General features: G+C 36.2%; 1 protein-coding gene across 7 annotated transcripts in view; it reads right to left on the bottom strand.

Moving 5' to 3' along the window:
• LOC145984007 (epidermal growth factor receptor kinase substrate 8-like) overlaps nucleotides 1–24,555 on the bottom strand; it is a 265,201-nt gene that overhangs the window by 20,207 nt on the left and 220,439 nt on the right. For all 7 annotated transcript variants that reach the window (XM_083117305.1, XM_083117306.1, XM_083117307.1 and 4 more), the window contains one exon: nucleotides 22,233–22,341. In XM_083117305.1, the coding sequence (XP_082973431.1) occupies nucleotides 22,233–22,341 (109 nt within the window). The remainder of the gene's footprint in view (nucleotides 1–22,232; nucleotides 22,342–24,555) is intronic.

A 24,555-nucleotide genomic window follows, 5' to 3' on the forward strand; every position in this document is an offset into this window, starting at 1 on the left:
GACTTGGAAGTACACACATTTGGAGTGCAAAACACAGTGGAATCCAAAGAACACACACACACACAATTACTTGTTTTCCCAATTTTGTTTACATGTAATGGTTGCAACAACATAGACAACAAGCAAGAATGCCAAAAACAATCAATCTATGAGACTTTGTACTGCAAAAGACTGGTTGTAAATATATCATGACTTTTCATGCATTGACTAATCATGCTTAGGGTTAAGCAACTTTGAATGAGTCTATATTTATGTGAAATCTGAACTACTGAGCCTATAAGGGGAATCAAATTTTGGATATTTTGATTAAAAAGTGAAAACCTTAAACACTACACTCTAGGTCTCCAATAATTTCATATTTTTAGGTGTTCATACAGCAGTGGCATCTGGCAGCTAGTATGAGGGGTAGTACTAACACAACCAATTATTTGGAATAAAATCCCTACAAGTTTATGCCATAGAAATGTAATACACGATTTAAATGTATTCTTTTGGAATTTTGGTGGTATATGAAGCTTTAAGTCCACTTTATACACAGAAAGTACAATTGGGACTGAACCTACAGTTTAAAGTAGTTTTATATGCCTCCACCAGCTATCGAACCTGGGACCCCTTGATTACAAGGCATCAACATTACCACTACCCTGGTGGTATATGAAATAAATTGAGAGCGAAACTCAAAATTTCACCCTTCGATCCCAACCTGAGCATGGATTGTGTTTGCCTTTGCCCGACATCAACTTTACCTAATCATAAATCATTCTCATAATTTGCCTAATGAGGCAGAAAAGAGATGTAAAAGAAGGATAGAAGATGAAATGATGAAATTGATGAAGGAACACCCATGCCCAGGCTGGGATTCAAACCCGGGACCCCTGGCATCATAGGATGCTCCACCATAGAAGTTGGCTATTAACTCCAAGAAATTTCCTCATGTTCACATCCCCCCTCTCTCTCTCTTAGACACATCTCCATCAATTTGAGGGCACCACAGGAAAGAACATGATTTATAATCCTGGTCAAAAAATGAAACTTTTTCTTTGTGCACACACTGAATTCAAATATGCAACTAGTTTACATCACACAGAGTTTTTTTGACACCTGGGTCAAATATGAAAGAAGTTGATTTGGTTGATTTGTTGTTTTAAGTCCACTTTATGCATAGTAAGGCTAATTGGGACTCGACCTACAGTTTAAAGTGGGATCCGAACCACTTGTGCCTCCACCGGGTATCGAACCCGGGACCCCTTGATTACAAGGCGACGACGTTACCACTGCGCCATCGGGGAGGCCCCAAATATGAAAGAAATATGTATATTTACATAATATTCACAATGCTATCCAACTTATGTAAAATGTCATACATGTTGCCCTTCTGTGTTTGGCTTCTGGAACATCCCTCTAGAATGTACACTCCTGTTCAGATAAAGTGGCACATTCTTTAACTGCCCAACCTTATAAAATGTGCCACTATGTGAACAGGAGTGTACAAGAGTAATGAGCAAGCACTGGTGTACTCTTCTTTACCTAGTACCAATCTCTCTATAGCTGAGAGGTCTTGGTGGAAACACTATCCATGTTCACTCAAAGCACAAAGATTGTCAGGGAAAAAATCCAGGTTGAAATCTGAGAAATGTATTTTGATGGAGATATTTTCACCCCATATCACACTATCTCTTGGTAGAGAGGGGCTTTATGATTTCAAAATACATTTTTTATAACACTTTTGAAAGACTTGCATGCTGATTTTTTAACTTGACTGAACAGATCTTTGGATTTTCCCTATCAAAGCAACAAAGCTCTTATTTTAGGAGGGGAAGGGATAAAAAAAATTCCAGCCTTGATTTTAGCATCACTAATGAGAAAAGATTTCCCCTCAAACAATGAAAGTAAGCAATGTTGAAAAGCTCTCACTTTATATGAAGTGGAGGGGGAGAATCAGAGTTGATAAGAAAAGAATGTACAACTTCTTTCCAAGAGTAAGTATGCCATTTCTGCTTGATGTAATATTTTTTCTTATCCCTGATTTCACATTTGAACACGATAAAAAAAATAGTGCAGCCAAGCTTCAAACCAACTAACAACGCAATGAATTTCAAATTGAAATATTTGTTTTGTGTACATTTGGTTGACATTTTCTTCAGACAGGGTTTTGATATAATGTCCATCTTAGTTGCATAAGCTATAGGTACAGAAGGAAATTTGCTCCCATTATGTAAAACCATGGCCTTCAAATACATTTAGTGTCAATGATCAGTATTCATTTTATGTTTTATGTTTGTAATTAAGTTCATTCATCTCAAACATGCGCATGCACTCCAATACAGCAAGGCCAGCAGTGGTGGCACACAGCATAACTGTTACAAATTAATTGTTTAACTTTTGGTTTTTCATTATTTCCTCCAGGTTCCCTCAACAGAATATCAACCTGAAAGTCTCCAAGGTTCATTCTTTTCCGATATGGGGCCATCAACACCCTCTCGCGGCATGTTGACAAAACATCTGCGTAACATCACCCTGGCCATCCTGTAGCCTGTGCAACACCACCATGGGCCCAAGAAATCCCCCGGCAACCTTGAAGGTCCAATGGGAGAGTAGGTTGCATGGAGCCAAATTTTGTTTTCCAACCAGTAACACCTAAAGAAAGCCAGAGTGCCATTGCTTCAGTGTACTGATGTCCTCAGTGTTGCGAACTGCACGATTAGGTGTTCAAGTGTACTGTATACTGTCATCGATGTAGCATATCCACCAAGCTAGTTAAAATTTATATTCATAAATGAAGTATAAAGTTTCAAAATACAGGAGAAACACAAAAATATGATTGCTGACATATGGATGACATTCTATGTGAAAATAAACATTTCCGAGCATTTGGTTTATTAAGACAGCTAACATGTCCATGGACACATCCCCAAAATAAGAGTTAGTAAAACTTGCTGGCCACGCTCACAATTTTTTCAAGCGCTTTGCGAGGTGAAAAGTTAAGGTTTTTCAGGCGGGTGAATTTCTATTTGTTTGCTTCAAAAACTTTAGTGCTGGCATTGTTTACTATGAACTACATGGTGCCAAAGTGGATTTGTGAATCTTAAAAATTGTTTCAATCATCCGCGATCCACAACAGACCAACTGAAATTTGAAAAAATAAACAACTGTGCCAGGATGTTCATCTTTCCCTTAGACACGTTATGGAAACAGTATCAGGTACAATGCTATTTTTTTAAGTATAACGTACATTCTTGGTTCTCTTAATTTTTTGGGATCTGCTTCCCCAACAGAAAAAAGTCACCTCACGCCACTGATCTCAAATATTGTTTCAATAGTATAATCATCAGAACAGACATTTTAAAATTCTTCCTGGTGTTTACAAAAGACACACACACACACAAACAAACACACACACGAGTGTCAGGCTGAAGTAGCCTTTTAGTTGAGAACCCAAAAGTTTGGCATATCATTTTCATTTACTCTTTTAAATACTGAACAAGATCATTGGGTGGATTCTCTGTCTGTTAGCCACCTGTGATGCGAACGTTTTAGGCATGTGCTTTTGAAACTTGCTGTGGTAAAAAGCAAGAGAACCAGTGGCGAAGATATAGTACAAGCAATGCAAGCGCACTGCTTGCACTATTAAAATATTATTTAATGTACTTAACGTTGAGTGCATTATTTAGTTTCTATCCGATTCGATTTCGCGAAATTTTATGGCCGCAAACTCTCTCAGCAGCCCGTTAGCAAGCAGAAACTCTGCTTGCAGCCACTGTGTGGGAAACCAATGCTTCTGAAGTATCATATGGTGAAGGGTAGATGCTGGTGAAGATACAGTCCCTAAACCACTAATAAAAGCTCTGCTTTTTGGAGCTTTTTGGCTTCTCGAAAACAGCCAAGCCAAGCAAACAGCATATACTACTAGCAGAAAACATATAAATGTTGACATGATCTTGAAGATGAATATTTGTTTTAATATAAACACAGAATTATTGAAAAAAATATTATAACTGTTCGAAATTCCATGCAGACACACTTTAAAGCATTACTAAGTTTCACGATTTGTAAAAAGGGTCAATAATGTCTACGTTCACGGGTTAAGACAAACATGGTGTCCCGGCACTGGAGTGTGCTGGAATCTGCAGAACAGCTGGCTGTTGTTCGCTTCACACCTCTCACATCAAAAATTACAATGCCACGCGAGTATTGACAACTACCAAATAATTTACACGATATTTATTGTGAGTTTTCATACAAACAATAAACTGATGTTTTTTCGATAAAACAAAGCAATAAAACTCTCTTCCGAGACCTGCAAGTAGCAAAACGTTAATTAATAAATGCTATCCAGCTCTAAATATTATTTTTACTAATATAATACATTATTAAAAAGAAGAACCAGCGAATGTTCTTCCTATTGTAATGACCTATTATTTCAAAGTTTAATTAATTTTAAGCTTCAAGTCACTTCTTTTACTCTCCCGTGAACATTAACTTTTACAACGAGGTGGATATCACTTTTCTGTTAGTTTCGGAGCTTTTCGGAATATTTTCAATTTGTGTGGGAAGAACGAGTGGTTGAAGTGAGCGTTCTCTTTTGTTTGGTGTGTTGTGAATTTACCAAAACAAACCTGGATATTTCAAATTGCATATGGGAAGCTGTAAGGTAGCAGGTATTTTATTATATCAATAACGTGACAAGAATTTTGAACTTAACAGAATGGCTGTTGAGAGAGGATTTGGGGGATATATTATAATTATTATTTAAAATGTCCTTTCTATCCTAGGAAAACTGGGGCAATGGGCTGTATAATTTATTTCCACCCCCACCCCCCCTCATTTTTCAGAGTACTGCATTGCTTGCCTTCCTCTTAAGCCCACGCTTCGCCACTGAAGAGAACCAATTGTGGAGAGATTAAATCAGCCTTTTTAGTTTGGCAGAATGACAGGTCTCTTAGCAGAGGTAAAATTTATACATTTTATCTTCCAATAATGAAAGCTGAAAATCAAACATTTTACACAAAAAAAATTACCACTTTAGCAGGAATACATTCCTTCAACTGTGCTAAGTCTCACTGAAAATAGGTAGATAATTTTTTGGGTAAAAGATAATAAAAATTGTATACGAAAAGCAGTGTAGTCATCTTACATAGTAGAATTCCGGAAAAATGGTTCTACCATCTGCTCTATGGGTGCACCAAATTTGCAGAGAAGCACGACAAAAGACCATTCTTTAAGGATATGTAATCTCCATCTTCTAAATTTAAAATTCAAAGTACTGAAAATATGCATGTAATTGAAGAAATAGAAATTTTCAGGTAATTTAGAAATTAGGTCATCTTCCACTGAACTCCTAATTGTCACACATTTTTTAATTTTCGTCATTAATACATGTAAAACTAAAACACATCAGCAACAAACAGTGGTTAAAAAGTAATACCCTATTCATATTTATGTTTTAAACAACACTGCATTGCAAATGCATTGATATTTTAACAATGAGTTTGTTAAAAATAGTAACAATAAATATATTGTTTTGCCATTGCAGTATGCCATACCTTCATATGTACGTAAATTAACAAGAAAGACAGAACTGAATTCTCATCTGCAGTTTTTGAGAAATGACTTGTTAATTGCTGCCATGTGGTGTTAGTTTTGTTTGAAACCAACCATCCTGAAGTGCATACTTTGGGTGGTTTTGTTGAAACCAGTGGCCCTGGACAGGTTGAACTAGCATGAGTTAACAGATAATATTCACAGAAATTCCTAATTTGCCTAAAATGGTGATCACGTTGAAAATCACATGATATTGTGTTGATAAACTATTAGATGAAATGAGATTACGCAAAACAAGATTACCCACTGTCACATGGTGGTCTAGTTGGTAGGGTGTTTGACTGCCATGCGGGAGACACAGGTTTGATTCCCGGAATGGGTTATCAATCTAAGGTCTGATTTTCTTCAGCCTTGTCCCTGCATAAAGCAGCTCTGGGGTTCACCTAACCTCAAATCAATGGGTATCTGGGGGGGAGGGGGTAAAGATGGCCAGAGCATGGTGCTGATCACATCACCTCCAAAATGGCAGGGATTGAGAATGTGTGGGGCCCTAGCCCCCACATCCCCTAAATGTGCCTTCATGGCACAGTGCTATATGCATGGGAAACTTTACCTTACATACGGCATATTGCAATAAAAAGTTTCATTATAAAAAACTAAGAGCGAAAGAAAAATTTAGACTGCATATTTGAATTCAGCATGAAGAGATCTATTACAAATTCTCTATTTTTTTGTGTGTCAAAAATCATGTTGACCAGTGTAATTAAATCTAGTACCTATTTGTTCCTTCCATCTGTTCTTTATGTTCAACGGAATCTCTACTGCAAACTCAATTTCCCATCATCTAATTCTAGAATGGAATTTGAAAAATTTCCAGTTGGTGGTTGTAGGAAGCATCATGGAGATTACCCTTGAAGCAAGGTTTATTATCTTTCCATTCTGTTTCATTTTCAACCACTTCCTTTTTGTATGTTATTTATTTTCCACCTTATTTTCTTGCATTGTTGGTTTACTTCCTGTTGGGTTACTGGACATTTTCCTTGCTACGTTTTACAACATAAAATAAGTGTTCCTTGCAATACTGGCATGTAGCATTTCACAACAGGAGGCAATGTCACAGTTATCACATGTTATGTTGGGTTGCAGAAATAGAGGCAGCAAAACAGTCTCTCTTAAACATTCATAGTGCCGAAATGATGCACCAATGACAAAAATGGTACACTTTGCAGCTTCTTATTTGTCCGCCCCAAAAAATTCAAAGTCCTGAATTCATATATTTGGCAACATAGCACTTCAGAACAAACAGACAGTAGCCAACTTTGAAACAGGTTTACCTACTGAATGGAAACGCTCGCAAAAAAACCTTTCATTCTCACACATTCCATGAAGTTAGAAACTATAAACCAGTAGTATAATACATGATCAAACAGAAATCATATGTAGAATTAAGAATGTTTAAGAATATTTACATTTTTTCATTCTCCAATTGAATAGAGAAATTTGTGTGGGGTTTGAAAAGCACTGAACACGTGGAAAGAATCGCCATCACATTTGAACACAGAGAGACAAATTTCTCATGATTTTAGGCAACATTTCAGTAATGATACCTTGTGCAATACCAGACAATTCTGCAAACTGTCTCTTGTGGTGAAAATGGTTCACTGACAGATGGTTGTTTCCACAAAGATACATTTTTTAAAAAAGTTTCTTGTTAGTAACCTCAGAGAGCAGTTGGTAAAATGGTCACACAGTTATCCTTTTTTGTCAAGAACATAATATTGAGGTAATTTACTCTGATAAGCTTACTTTTCATTTTTCCGCGTAAATTTTTCTCGCGATCAATTTTGCCACTCGTCAGGCATGTATTGAAAAGTAAGCTTATCAGAGTAAATTACCTATCTCCGTGTAACTGCCAAATAGATATCTTTAGATACAATAATATTGAAGGTTTAAATTCCACCCTCTCTTGATATTTACTGAGTACAAAGTGTTGTAATGATGTAACATAAAATTATATTCAATTTATGTGATGCACACTTTGAGGAATGCTCCCTCAGCTCAGTTTGCTTGATGCAATCCTCATCATAAGTTCAATGACATTGGGGAGGATTGGAGAATTTAAGGCAAAACTTTATATTTTTTTTCCATTTGGGCACATATCATGAGTTATGTTAACACAAGTATAATTTATACGTCATAAATTTATATTCTTAAACAGGATATTTTAGGCCATTTTTATTAATGTTCTCTGTTGTTGGTGCTCCTCACCGCAGGCCTAAAGCATGTGTCACCTTGTCAAGTACATTTTGTGATACAACCAGGGCCAGATTAAGACTGAATTGAGCCTGATGCTTGAAATCTTCGGTGAACAATAAACAACGACGTTACAGTTACGTCACAGCGTAAAGAATAATAGTAACTGTATAATAAGTAACACTGTGTCTAGGCGTCCGAAATTGGGGCTCCAAATTTCATTCTAAGATTTATTTTCAGGTTAATATAGCAAAAGAAAACTGTTCAGCTTTCGGAAAATTCTCGTCTGTTTTCATCTGGGCCTATTTCAGGAATGGGCCTAATGCTGCAGCATCAATAGCACCCACCTTAATCCGGCCCTGGATACAAGCACAACCTTTTTGCTACACTCTATGTTTGAAACTACCCATCGCAGAACCTACACTACTTCACATGATTCTGCACATTTCACTTGGCATCTAGTCTACTAAAATTCACATATCTAAAATTTGAACATAAAAGTGTCCTATCAAAGAAATTAACAAAAAAATTTGTGGATATTTATTGATTGATTGATTTAGTCTATTTTACATTACTATTCTGCCACTTTTGGCTAATTGATGGGAATGAATGGTGATACAATGAGATGGATGAAGGGATAATCACACATATATGGATAGGACACAACACAGGCCCTACAGTGGATTATACTAGCTGAGTGTTCCGATGCCAGGGCCTCGTTAGTCTGCAAGAATGCAGTGTCTTTAGAAAGGGTTGTGCTTTACACCCCTAAATGGTTACTTATTGAATACCACATTTTTTTTTGCCACAGATGCAGGAAAAATGCACTTTCAAGAATTGTTCCGCATTGTGCAAGGTATCGAAACAAAAATTTTGCCTAAAATCATGAGAAATTTGCCTCTGTGTTCAAATGGGACTGATTCTCTCCTGGTGAAGTAAAATTGGCTCAGTGTTTCAAACTCCATATAAATTTCTGTTCTCACTTTGAGGATGAAAAATCATAAATAATCACAAACCAAATAGATAGACTATATTCAGTTCATACGTATTAATCTTTTATCACCAAAATAGAAAAAATTGTACATAAGTAATGCTTTTGTGAAACTGATGTGTTTACCTTGGTACTGTTTTGGCTTGTTTATTTTATGTTATCCTTTTGTGTGTTTTTAATCTTAGTCTATTATTTTACTGTTGTTTTTTTCTGATTTAAAATGGCTTCTGCTGTACTGGAAATTTCAATAAATAAATAATTCTACCAATGATTTCCGTTTGATCATGTATTATATTACTGGGTCATAGTATTTAACTTCATGGAATATGGGAGAAGGAAAAGAAGTCAGGACAGCATTTTTAATTTAGTAGGAGGATCTGTTTCACAGTTAATTATTTGCTGATGTCTCTGACGTGTCATGTTGCCAAATTTATGAATTCAGGACTTGGAATTTTTTGGGGTGGATAAATAAGAAGTTGCAAAGTGTACCATGGCCAGTGGTGTGTTTTGACTCTCCATGATTTTGTGGTCCATGGGTGCCATTCTAATGACACCCTGTGTGTATACATAATGGTATGGTTTATGATGGATGCGCTAAGATAGACTAATCTAGGCTGGGCTTACAGTTTTAAGGTGAGATCTGAACCACTGCAACTTGCCTCTATCAGATCAAACCTGGGACCTCTTAGTTACAAGGTGACAGTATGCCATTAAGGAAGCAAGGAAGCTCTAATTTGTTTCTGTGTGTAAATGTGCTTATAAAACAATATAGATTCTACAGGGTTAGTATTGAATTCCAACAATAATACCTACCTCCATGTAAAACAAAATCCATGGGTAACTACCTACAATTGCATCGACATAACTAATTAAATTGTAATCATTTCAGAGGAAACTCCTTCAAAGTATAGTAAAACCACACACACACATCATCTTGCAGCTCCGAGTAAATCATAAGAACAATAGAATCCTATTTTGTAACACCGTGATAAAGGATTCCTCCCCCCTACACAAATATTATGAGCCACAGAGTTTTATTTCTAATCTATTTTCAGGGTCCATCTTAACTGAAGAGCATCAGCAGCTACCATGCATTATTTCCACCACAAAGTACAAAAAAAAAAGTTTTCAGTGGAAGAATACGAGACGGATTGTAAAATTTCATATCAAAACAGTCTGCCATGAACATCTTAAGTAAAATGTCAAAAATGGATTAGGAAGTGTGCCCGTAGTGCATTCACCTTCCTGCTCGTGTTTAGTAAGTGTATCAGGTTGTAGTATTGGACTCCAGGTGTGAGCAACAGAGGATTTCCCAGATACATTTCCCACCTGCATATTTGTACCAAGAAGGCACTACACAAAGTTTTGGGATTTTCATTATCACTGGTCATTTTCTTGAGTGATTAATGTATTAGACCAGATTTGTAACATTAAACATGAACACATAAAGGAATAACAATCTGTCAGATTAGAACTGCTAAAGTACAAGTGTGAAGGGACAGAAGAGACTAACCACTATAAATCTGTCAACCAATTGAGGTTTGAACTGAATTCTACTTCCAGAAGGTTGCAAAGTTCCAATTAGGAAGGTTACCAACGAGGAGATTTGAGCTAGAAGTGCCTTTTCAGTGACATCAAGAATTGCCCCCACAAGATAACAACCCCCATTTGTTCAAGTTTGTGCTGGATGGTCGATGGCAACTGGTAAGCAAGGTTTGACAAGATGAAGGTGAGAACGTTTTTTTCTCATTTTTGAAACAAACAGGACAATGGTGGATTCTCGAGTTCTCATGTAGCCAAAGAATTAGAAGTCTTGCCTTTAGTGCAAGCAGTCATAGGTTCACTCTGCAGTTGAAATTACAAAATTTTGGTGTCAACTCAGCTTTATAAAGGCAATTTGGGAGCTACTTGAAAGCAATGGTAGTGGACTTCAATCTTATAAGCCAGGAAACCATGAACTTGTTGCACTGACAATGCATCACCCAATGACCAATTGTTTGGCTGGCCTTGGTCCTCAAAAGGCACCATACAGTTTAGTTTTAGTTGATGCTCACCACCTTTTGAGAAACTGTGCGAAGTGAAGCAAGTTAACATCCATCATACAACAATAGTCTTGATGAAGGAATCCAAATAAGATACTAGAGATGAAAAGGATCACATCTAATAAGTTTCTCAGACAAATTTAACAGCATTGTGAAGGTTTTAAGGCATTTTGTTAATTGAGGAACATCATATAATGTTTTTGCTGCCTATATTGATTGATTGATTTGGTGTGTTAAGTCCACTTTATGCACAGTAAGGCTAATCATGACTGGACCTACAGTTTAAAGTGGGATCTGAACCACTACGTGCCTCCACCGGGTCAAAGAAATTTCACTTGAAGATGAGAGAAGAGGTGCTCTCTCAAAACATAGTTTTAGAATAAGTATAGTTTAAAGCACTAGACAATGGATAATGCCCAATTAACATTGCATGGTAATGTAGAACCATTTTCACTAACATTCAGAGAACTATTAAATCTAACACGTTGTGTCAAGTCGAAAATTACAAATGCCTCACACGACTGTTTGGCATACCCTATGCAAATGACTTTTCTGTAAACAATACCAATTGCAGCTGGTGCAGGCTCTCACTTCCCAAGTTCACAATCTGTTACCAATTCTGTTTAAATTGTTAAGAACATCTACAGGGGGATGGGTTTGCAGATAAGCTTGTGTTCAGTGACGAGTCATCCTTTCATCTATCTGGCAAGGTCAACCATCATAATGTGCATATTAGGGGCATACAAATTCCTCATGCAACAGTGAAACACATCCGCGATTCTTCTTAGGTTCCTGTGTAACATGAGGATAGAGAAAACTTCATTTTGCAACAGGATGGAGATCCTCCACATTTTCACATGGAAGTTTTGGATTACATGAATGCCATTTTACCTGTGTTACATGATTGTCAAAGACTCACAACACTTATTCTCTGCCTTCCAGGCCACCTGACCTCACTCCATGTGACTTCCAAAACTTTCAAAATCCCAGAGGGACTTATGAATGACCCGCACTTTATTCTGGTATATTAATTTGCTGGTATGTTTTTCATACCCTGAAACATGAAAACAATGGATTTTGGTAAATTATATTTGTTTAATTTTCATAGAGTGGCCTCCAACTGCAAGACTTATTTACTGGATACACATTTTGACGAGGAGGATTATTTTTGTCAAAACCTTGTCACATTGGGAGAAACTTCAGTCAATAAAAGATTCTGAATCAAGATTATGTTTACAATTGTTATGATTGCATGAATTATACATGTAAATACTATCCACCAGTGGTGGTCCCTCCATGGAACAGAGGGAACAGGCTGTTCCCTCCTACTTATCGCACTTTTGAGCTATTTAAATTATTTATATTAACATAATAAGAACACTTCTTTATCCTGAAATCAACGTTTCCAAAATAACGCTGAAGAAAATCTTTCACCATGGCTGGACGTTTGTTTACGTCACCTACCCCCAACACATCATGGCTCTCACCCTCTACCATCTGACGCCGAGTATTTCCAACCACGCGCGAAGGTAAACGATCACCACGGAAGGTGAACACTTACTGTTCCCTTAGAGAAATATTGCAGATTCGCTTTTCTTCCAGTTTTTGCTATGTTGCTAACGTTTAATCGCGTCACAAGTGATACATTTGAGTGTAGAAAGTCTATAACTTCCTAATCTCGTTGAGAACTTGCATCTGACATTCATAACGAACTGGAAAAATCTTCTACAGTCTAAGCGTCTGCTAAATGCCTTGGCTAAATGCTGGGAAATATCTTCCGAGGGAACAGCTCGCGTCCACCTGTTCCACCAACCCAAGACCAAAGTTTCAAGGCACGCAGTGGCAGGACAAGAAGCGAATGTTGCATTCACGCCTTGCAAACTAACATTTCAGCATTGAAGTTTGCACCACTCACTATATTTTGTTGAAAGATTTTCAGAATATAAGATGATCCTCGCAGACAAAATTGCGGAGTTTGACTGTGGATAACATGAAAACAGATTGGTGCCTAACTATATGGCGATGAGCGGATTTTAATAGCAAATTTCCAATGTTAAGTTCTGCCATCGCCATAGGGTTAGGCAACACACATAACGTTATGCAAGATAGTGCATATTTCAGGATATATGTGTCCCATTTTCATTGCCGGTGACTATACCTAATCAGCAGTATTCAGAAATTTTGAACTATTTTAAGTTTTTTTAACCTACTTCAGGATTTTTCGAGCCTAACTTAAGATTTTTAGGACCTATTTCAGGATTTTTAGAACCTATTTTAGGGTTTTTTGAACCTATTTTAGGATTTTTAGAGGACGAAAGCCTTTAGTTCATTGAACTTTGCAGAAAATACAACAAACCAACACACATTCTAACTGAATTAAAAACTAAAATGAAATCATACATAAGGCATTTTCAAACGAGTTACTACAACTCTGTAAAATTATTAACTGGATATTCTTCCAGTGGCAAATTATATTGTTGTCCTTGTTTGATCCTGAGAAGGGAGTCTGGACTAGTTTGGGTTTTGTCACATTAACAACTTCTACTAATCTAGCGAACGTCGTGAAAAAAACTCAGCCATCTGTGTGCCATTATTGCATTGAGGGCGTTTGAATTACAAGAATACTCAACTCTATGAAAAAAACAACTTACTCTATGAATAAAGAGATGAAACAGGTTCCGACAAAACATTAGTTTTTTTTCTGGGATCACTCAAAAATTTATATTATCAAATTTTTCTTTGTTGCGCATCAACAATTTTATTTTTAATGTTTTCTTTATATTACATCACATTTGCTTTAAAACTATTATTGTCATATAATTTTAACGTGCCTCATGTTTGTCACTTCTGACAATTTGTAATACAGTATATGTATCGTATATTTATTTGGTTCATTTCAATAAGGGTTGAATTTTACTTGATCTACTGTATTATATTAAGACACCCATGCGGCAGGGTGGGGGGGGGGGGGCAAGTGCAGGTGACCTGTTCCCCTGCCTGATTTATCACCACACGCCACTGCTATCCACATCAAAAATAGTGAGCCATCGGTTTGTGTGCTTGTAAAATTTTACTCCATGAAAGGAAACAAAACTCAAACATACCTCACTGCAAAGCTTCAAGTATCTATTTTTGCTAAGTGTTACCTGAAAATTGTTCTTCACTCCATTTTTTCATTATAATAAAAATTTCATTAAAAAGCATTTTGCACCCTACAGTTCATAATCAACTGTAGATATGATATCAAGATTTTGCATACTTGAAGTCTGATTATATTTGCACCTCTATGGAAAAGATCAAATGCAGATCTTTACTAGATACTTCAAAAATGGAAATTTTAGGAAAATGTGCACAAAGACATTTATGTAACACAAATGATCCAAATCCAGAAGTTTAGATGTGTATCTCATGTATGACCAGATATTAATTATTATTTAGCACTCCTAATATGGTAAATGCACTCATGACATATGGTAGGACGTGACCAATCTCAGACTCTGTGGGTTGCAGATTACTTCCACAGCATTGCCTCGCTATACTCCTTTTCCGGAATGTCTGGAGTAAGAGAACACGAATGCGTCCTGCGTGCACGTTGCAGTGTGTGCCTCGTCCAATAAACACGTGGAGGGGAGGGGTTGATTAGACTGGTCATTCGCAGTCCAGTAGTTCTGTGCGAATTCTGCATTCAGGAGAGTGCCGCATAGTCTGGCCCCGCCCACAAGTTTTCGCCTCTGCGCGTCTCTACTCCAGACATTCCGGAAAAGGAATATACATGGTCTGTGGGAATCTTGGAAGTGCATTCTGTTGGTCTGATTCAAAGCATTATGGCAGTGTAAAATAACGAATAAACTATTTGTTTACAGGGTGGCATATTTTGCACCTACCAATATCAGTTGGCAAACCTGTCAGAACACAAGTGCACATGCGTACAAGTTTCCCATGCTTACGCAGCTGCAAGCCTCACAATCAGTCATGAATGTTCACCTGTTCACACATAAATTGTGGCAGTGGAGGGATTCATCCATATTGGTTCCACTCAGGAGACAGAGCAGGCACTGCACTGAGAAGCATCAGGACACCACCAGAGAATACTTCTGATTTTGCATGCTGCCGTTGGCTCTCTATTGTCTGACTCATTGTATCATGTTGAGATACACTGGAATGAGTTGATCGCAACCCTCATTGGACCATCATTGCAGTGCCCACTGAGTCTCCTCACCATTCAATGAATGCCTCCACTGCCGTGATACATGTCTGATATACATTTTAAGATAGTGTGTTTACTCACTTTATTATAATTAAAGAAAGAATATATAAAACCTTACATGAGTAAGTATAGTTGTTAAAACAATCTTATAAACGATGTTTCACAGAGGCACGCTCCGCTTCTTCAGGTTTCTTTTTTATCAGCACATAAAATACTTTATCAGGTGGACAAATACAGGATTAGGTTAAAAGGTTTTGGATTAAAAAAACAACATAAAATAACATTACTGTTAAAAAAGCCTTAAGGACTTGACAATACTTCTAAAGGAGCGGTGTTCCCATTCTACCTACATGGCTGACTTAACTGCTGTTACGTACATATGTTACATTCCTTCCAATGAGAACTCAATAGTTTCCGATGCGGCGTGACATGGAATTTCACAGACTCGTCATAGTTTTTACCCAATCGTTTAAACATTTTGATCCATTTTTCATCCAAGTTGCAGTCATCCATATTTATTTTTTCCCCTGTCTATACAAATGCATGCTGCCTCATGAACCTTTCTATCGGGTTGTTTTCCGAGGGGCTATCCGAGCATGTTATAGAAAAGAAACATAAAATTAGAAAAAGAGAAGTGGTAAAGAGAGAGACGGCAACTTGGATGAAAAATGGATCAAAATGTTTAAATGATTGGGTAAAAATGATGACGAGTCTGTGAAATTCCATGTCACGCCGCATCGGAAACGATAGAGTTCTCATTGGAAGGAATGTAACATATGTACGTAACAGCAGTTAGTCAGCCATGTAGGTAGAATGAGAAAACCGCTCCTTTAGAAGTATTGTCAAGTCCTTAAGGCTTTTTTAACAGTAATGTTATTTTATGTTTTTTTAAATCCAAAACCTTTTAACCTAATCCTGGATTTGTCCACCTGACGACGTATTTTATGTGCTGATAAAAAAGAAACCTGAAGAAGTGGAGCATAGCTCTGCAAAACGTCGTTTATAAGATTGTTTTAACAACGATACTCACTCATGTAAGGTTTTATATATGCTTTCTTTAATTATACATGTCTGAACCGGCCAACATTCTCTGACAGACTGATTGCAAGACTTGCAGCTGCCTAAGCATGGGGGGATTCCTGCACAAGCACACCTGCATTCTGACAGGGTTACCAACTGATATTGTTAGATAGAATATGCACCACCCTGTATTAAGAATGAAACTCATTTTTTTATGTACTGTAGTTTTTGTTACATATTATAGCTTCTATCCAATCTTTATACGAATGTAATTTTTCCGTATCATTTTACGCCACTCATTTACAGTCAGAGTAAGTGCAACGATGAGCACGATTTGAATTTCATGAAAGATCTTACCACACATTCAAACCTGTGACTTGTGGTTTCACAGTCTCCTCTGTATACAAAAATAACATGCCTGTGATGTACAGCAACATCATAAAGGAAAACAGAGAAGGGAAAGTGCACGTAAGGGTTCTTGTGGATGTGTGGGAGTTCAGGCAGTAATTCACGGCAGGAACATGGGAACGATAAAAGAAAATTATGGCATTAGTCAATTACAGCATCTCAACAATGCTTTCCTGGGCTCAACAATTTGCTTTGTAACCTAAACTTCTGGCTCACTTTCAGTGTCAGAGATGCTGGCTGGACACACAGTTTAAAGGGTGGGCAGCAGTGTGTGGCAATAAAGCGCACTTGCTCCACATGTATTCATAACAAGATGAAAAATGCACAAGCCAGTTGCCAAGAAAAACAATTCTTTCTGTTGTTTTCAATTCATACAATGTGAAAAGATAAGATATGGAATTTTTATTTTTATTCCATGGTCATTATTTGGATATGCATTGCATTGCCATAAGGCTGACCATTACAGAGATTGCAAGCATTATATATGGCTGAGATATTTCCACATAAATAAGCTTCAATCCCAAGAAATTTCATATTTTTATGACCAGTTTACAAGTAGCTGCACACAATTGAATTAGACTTGTGTAAAAAAAGGAACGTTTTAGTCAGAATGGAGAACAGACAAAATTAAAATCACTGTCTTGCTTTGGTCTAAAAGCAAACACTTCTGGCTTTCCAATGAGGTATACTCGACTTTTTCCTCCCATGGAGTATAATTTTACAAGCACATAAACACAGGGCCAAATGCTTTTGATGTGGATAGTAGTCTATAGTTGAGTGCTGGGTAGCCTTATTTGCAGAAAAAGTAAAAACATTTTTGGATTAGGAAGGTTGGGCCTTGATCAATAATGGAAGTATTATTAAGCAGAGCTTAATAATACTCCTGGATAACAAGAGTATGGAAGACTCTTGCCACATGTGTCGGTCCCATTACTCACTAAGTGAAGAGCCCAGTTAAAACTTGCTACAGAATATTTTAACAATTAAAATAAATAACCAGTACAGTGACCTACATAACTACATCTGCTAATAGAAAAATATTAATCCATAAATCTGTGCAACTGGACGATCACAAACACAGTAACAAACACAAAACATTTAGTAATTGCAAAACTTTGAAGACATTTAGGTGTAGAAGCAGTGCCCAGTAGAAAGCAAAGTACATGACTTGGTGCAATAACACACACATATGGAAAACAAATCTCACAGTCTCTAGTATTTTTTTTTATTCAAAAGAATTCAGCAGGAGGTATACAAAGAGCACTTATCTGTGGATAGAGAGCAGACCTCTTATTGGATTATATCCTTTTTAATATTTATTTATTTTTAAAATGTTACTTAATATTCACTCATAAATTTATAATAATTTACTATGTGCAAATAAATTTTCTATATTGGAATTAAATTATAAATATTGATATTTTCTGAATCTGCCTTCATATGTCTGTTAGCTAATATTTATGGACTATAAATCAGCAGGTGAATAATAATAAATAAATAAGAAATCAAGAATATGGTGGCTATCCATCTTTCACACAATTGTCTGCAACTGCACATTGTTGTGTGGGAGGAATAATTTCCTTCATTCTCCAGCCTTAGGATGATGAAACATATCAGTATATATGTGTCTCATTTCACAGTTCAACCATATGAAAGAGATTTCCTATGCACGTCACTTTTGCAATAAAAAAGTACAAACAAAAAAAACCTATTTAATCTATGCTCATGATAATGCTGCATAACATACACTTTCTTTCGATTCATTGCTTGGAAATTGTCATTGTGGAAGTAGTCTGTCACATGTGAGCAGAAACTATCACATGAGTAATGGAGTAGGTTTCAATAAATTTCCACAGGAATGAAAAAGATGGTTGGGGCCACCCACTGCAAATTACAAATTACAAATTAATTTTGGTGTCATCAGACTCAACTTTCCAGATAAATGTTACATACACAAAAAATTCACATCCATTTCAAGAGTAACACTCAACTTTCCAGATAAATGTTACATACACAAAAAATTCACATCCATTTCAAGAGTAACGTTGCATTAGAATGTGGTCATACAATGTGACCAGTAAGTACTCTTTTGACTACATTTCTTCATTCACAACTGGCAAATATTTCACGTCACAAACACATCAATTTCCCATTGATGAGATTTCAAACACTTCCATTCTATATAGCCCTGATGCATTAGTGAAGACTGACATTGGTTTTCAAACCAGTAACTTTCGCATCAAGTTCCACAAGTATGAAAATATCGACTAAGCTCAAACCACACATTATAGAAAAACTACTTGTTTATACACACATTTTGTTATCCATTAGAATAATTTGTAAGTAGTTACAATGCCAAAAAATTCTTCAAATGCCAAGCTATGTAAATGGGAAATTCTTAAGACACAATTACTATTTCCACATACACATAATATGGTTAATCCACATATTCTTTGTATCTTAATACCTTAAATTATAATGGATCAACTTTATCACCATGGAGAGTGGATTAAAGATCATGCTAACATTGTAAACATTCACACACTAAGTAGACATATTTACCTTAGTTTTGATATTAATTTATAGATTCAAACACTTTTCATCACCTAAAATCATTTTGATGGGTACATGCAGTGTCAAAATTGTTTTGAGGGCGAATAATTTTGATACTTGAAACTCATGTCCAAGTAAATTATTAAACTTATTTCACAATTGAGGTTCATTATAAAGTTTATTCTTATAGTCATACACTAAGTACTGCTGTTCATAGTAAATGCTTGGTGAGGTGCAGTGTAGTTCACATGAAAGTATAATTATAACCATTATAATGTGTTAGAATCACCAGCCATAAAGTTCGACAAAGGTTGTGATCAAATTAAATTGAAGTTCAGTACATGTCTTCCAAGTTCAGCTGTACAAATTAACAAATTGCAAACATTGGTAGAACATCTCTTCCTCTATACAAAGATGCTAATCAAGGTGGTCTCCCATCACAAGAGATGCATTTGTGCCATCATTGAACCTTCTTTGAAAAAATTCAGGTGTGCTCTGTTGTATCCACTTCCTCACAGCTTTCTTTGGACTTGGAGAAGACGTGTGATGCCATTCCAGGGACTGATTCTTTGTTTCTGGACCATGAGATACACTCACGTTTCATCCACTGTCACCAGAAATAAAAAGCATCTCCATTGGCTTCGCATGCTTGCAGCAAATCAGAGCAGACTTCTGCCCTTCTCTTCATATCAGGTGTCAATTGCAAAGGAATCTGCTTTACACACACTTTCCAATATGCTAAGTCTTCCACCATCTTCTGTATGGCATTGTGACCACAGTTCAGTTGTGCAGCAAGCTCATGGATTGTTTGCACAAATCAATTTATCCATTCATGTCACAGTGAGTATTCCACTGCATGGCTGGTTTTCAATGCTGGTTTCCCTTTCTTTAAATTTCATCCATCTGTGCACATTACTCTTGCCAACAGTGTCATCTCCATAAACATTCTTTAGCTGCACCACTCCTTCAAGAACTCAATGACAACACTGATTCTTCCAGTGAATCCATTATTTACAAAGGAACGATGAAAAGTTACTCCACCAACATGTGCAATTTAAACAACCAATGTCAGTTAACAAAATAATTATGCCCACTATTGCATTACTTTCGGTACAGCCTTTGTATTTATAGTTATCAATCAGCATAAACAAACACTGGCATGCCCTATTCATGTTTTTGCAAGGAAAGCAAAGTACTTGTGTTATAGAAATAATAACAACACAAAGCATACCTCTTCTACATATCATTTATTTGGTACATGTTACATTCAAGTTCTATTAATAAAATATACATACACCTATCTAAGTTAAACAAAAGTTCCCAAATATACATAGTATACACAACAATGTAATCTTTGGAATGTCAAGTTCAAGATGACTGACTGTAATTGGTCTCTGAATAACACTGAAAGAAAAGTGCCTAGAGAAGACACTTCTGTATCATGAAAAAAGTCAATTTTCCAATACAATGTTTTTAATAGATGAGGTGGCACTTATGTAGGATACAAAACACTTTGATATTATTATTATTAAAATTAATTTCTGATTGAATAGTGTGACTGTTACCGGTACAATGATGTTGCTAGAAATAAAGCACATAATATGCTAAAAAAAAATATGTGAAAATAACAACCACACTCTCCTTCAACTAATCAAAATATAACCAAGCTCAAAGTCAATTTTATCATTATGCAAACTATACCACCCAAATCAATTATGGCACAAGTTATTCTAAGTTATTTCTATGAACTTTATTAGGGAAAAAAGGAGTATTAAATATTGTAAGAATTTCAATCACTTAAACATCTCATGTTTACTTGAATTGTGATGATAACACGTTCTCACCATTAATATTGTCATTATATTTTAAAACAAATGGAAAAAATTCTAGAAAAAAATAAAGAGGTATCATGGCTATGTATCAAAAGGCTACTCTTTAAATGTTCTCTTTTTGCTATCAAAATATACATACCAAATACCTTCTAAAAGATTGGTTTGTTTGCATATAAATGTCTAATTTATCTAAAACAAAGACTACTAAGCTATCCTATGAATATGAGCACAAAAAAATGAATAAAATAAAGAGGTCCAACAACATCATGATACTGGCATCACAAATTTTACCACACTTCTCAAATTTTATATTTATAAGCTCTGCATATTGTATCAACTATGAAATAAATGTTAGTGCCTTATCTCACCCATAATGTTTGGTTAATACATGTTTTTGTGACTGATACTGAAAGTAATTCTATTACAATTTCTTGCCATATGCAAGTATGTAGGAACAGTATAATCTAACAAAGATGGAAATAGCCATGCTAAGATGTTAATTATGCAAGATGAATTTAATTTCTCAACACACTTAAAACACAAAAACACAATGCATATCAGTAATTACTACCACAGTCTAACTCCATCTCCATAAGTAAAAAGTTGCCAAAGAGTTTAGAAAAAAAAAAATAGGTTGAGGTATATGTATATCAATTAGTTGATAAATATGCAGCTGTTAGATGCAAGTAACAGGTACACCTCTTTGGGAGGGGGGGGAAACACTGTGAGATTCATGCAAGCATGCACATTCCAACTATATTAAGTGTGGCATGAGAGTAGGTTATCACAGAGAACCATGCAGATTGACACACACTATGCAATTACTAAGAAACCTTTCCCAACATGTAAGAAAATGGTAGCCACCAACTACATGCTGCTACATCAAAAAGCAAGACATTCACATCACAATTATTTGAAATTTTATCAATGGACAAAACAAGACAGGAAACTTTGAGACATTGAGGTTGCTGTATATTAATTTATAAGTACAATCTGTGTTATATCATTGTAATATGGTACACAAATATTGCATACATGTGCATGTGTGTATGCATGTGAATACGTCACAGTTTCAATGTGCCATGCAAGTTTATTTATGACAATACATAAAATGTAATCAGTACTGTTTAACACTAAAAAACAGAACACTTAGTAAAAATCTTCATCTAAACTCAACAGATTACCTTTAATGATTTCCAAAATAACTGTCCAATTGAAAATAAAATTAATAAAAAGTAAAATAAAATATATATATATACTTCCAGTTAAAAAGTATATATGACTTTTAAGTACTGTTTAAACATACATATAATACAACACAACCCCAGGGATATTGGCAGATGCGAGACATACACAACACAACATTTAGAAATATCGGAATTCACCTTTCTTGCCAAGCCTTTCCTTGCGAACCCAGTCTGCTGGGGCTGGAGGAGGGATTGGTGGGGAACGGCCCACATCACTACTTGCTGGAATACTTTCACGTGGGGAATCCTACAAGAATAATACAAATGTATACAGAAATGTAATCACATGAGTTAAATTACTCTGAATAGTTATAAATAAGAGAAAGTAAAAAATAATGCAATCTTGCCAGTTATGTTGTTACCTTTGTATAGCAATTTCTGGTTAATGGAACCTTTGAATATTATATTTGCAAGAGCATCCATTGTTGATTTTTTGCTTTAAGTACACTTTCATAATTGGGAAGAGAGACACGCGGTAGTATATAAATATGGAGAAACTAGTACTCACTTTTATCCGCGAAGCTGTTTTTTTCTTTTTCAAACTGAACGAGGCCGCGGTGGCTCAGTCAGTAACGCGTCTGACTACGATGCTAAAGGTCAAATCCGGGAACTTTTCTAACGATGGAAGCGGCCCCAGCGCCCACCCAGCGTTGAATAACATGGGTACCTGGGGGAAACCCTGGGGGGTAAAGGCGGTCAGGGGCGTGATGCTGATCACATCACCCCCACTCACGACCGGATCAAGAAAGTGTGGGGCGTTACCCCCACACCCCCTATACCCCCCACCCCATGGTGCTATGCACAGGGGAGCACTTTACCTTTACCTTTTACCACTGAACGAGGATGGTGGCAGTGGCCACAGAAATTAATCGAAAAAGAAAAAACAGCTTTGCGGATAAAAGTGAGTACTAGTTTCTCCGTATTTATTAAGTGCACCTTTATCCATAAATAGGCTAATCAGAACTAGACCTAGAGTTTAAAGTCTGATCTGAACCAGTATGTGCCTCCACTAGGTATCGAACTGGGGACCCCTTCATTACAAGGTGATGATATTACCACTACAGCATCAGGGCGACCTGAAAGCATCCACAGTGTTTGGCTAGTTAAATATGAAGATAGAAGGTTGTCATGGCAATGTTGGCTTAATTATTAAGCCCAACACATTAGCCCTTCTAGGATGTTCTGAACATATAGTCGTTTGACTGTCTTTTTCCACAGGAGTGATTCACAATTGTGATCCTGTCATTCTTTAAATTAAGGAATTTATTTTAGTTCATGACTATTTCTTGCACAGTATTGGAACCCTGGTTGTAGTTCCATGTTTTAGTAATATAAAGGAAGAAAATGGTAGATACTTTTCATTTGTTGCATTGACATTATGTGCTGGCATTTTTTGTACCTTGTGGCATTCTCACACACTAGAATGGCATCAGTCAGTGTCAGAATTAAGTTTACATTCCTAAATTGTCGTTGGTATTAATTGAGGCCTATGCAAAGTACCCTACCAGGATGTACTCTCATGTCAGACATTAAGAAAATATTTTCTTAGGAGATTTTACAAATACATGATAAAATTGACATACTTTAACAGTGAATATTCTTATTTTTTCACTGATGTGAGACAACCTATATGTATCAGTTACAAGAGTTCACAAATTGGACAATGGAAAATATGTAGGAAAATTGCAGGCAATTGGGTGCAGCATGAAAATGAGAAATTGAGTGCATTGAAAAAATGATGGAAGCACAGAGCTACAAGATAATATGGATAGTGTAAAGGGAAGCAGATATAATCATATAAAAAGGGTGGTACCTTAAGATGGACGGGAAGGGAGGAAAGCCACAGACAAGATGAAAACGCCAACTGTGATTGATCATTGGAAGAGTGTTTTCTCTGCAGTCTTTCAATGTCACTTGATACGCCTGTTCTTATACTTGTTGCACTAGAACTACACTGTACGACACAGTCACTTCATGCTTTCTTAAAATATGTTTCATATCAAATTCTAATTATACACCTTCATGGCGTGGTGCTAAGCACAGGGGAACGCTTTACCATTATTCATCCACCTTCTCAATTTACATAAAATTTTGCACCTGTTACTATAAAGAAATGGTATCTAAAGTCTGTTGTATACCAGGGAAGGGGCAGAAAATGTGTTTTTTCAAACGTTATTTTTCTCTCTCCAAAAAATAAGTTTACTGTTATTTTTTTTAGTTATAATTAAAAAATAGCACATTCAAGATCAATAATTGCACACAAATGGAAAATGTCACCCCTCACTTTCCAAGTTTGTTATCACTCTCCAGGTGTTTGTTTACCTGTATTACCTGTTTCTGTATTGATAATGTAATGAGGATGTGATATTTACAAAATGTTGAATACCCTATATGGTTTTATACTTCAATGTTTTGTGAAGTTATATTTATTTTAACACAGGCAAGAATTTTTCTACACAAG

The sequence above is a fragment of the Lepisma saccharinum genome, chromosome 2 (genome assembly GCF_977018435.1).
Source record: "Lepisma saccharinum chromosome 2, izLepSacc3.1, whole genome shotgun sequence".
In the NCBI taxonomy this organism is placed as follows: Eukaryota; Metazoa; Arthropoda; class Insecta; order Zygentoma; family Lepismatidae; genus Lepisma; species Lepisma saccharinum.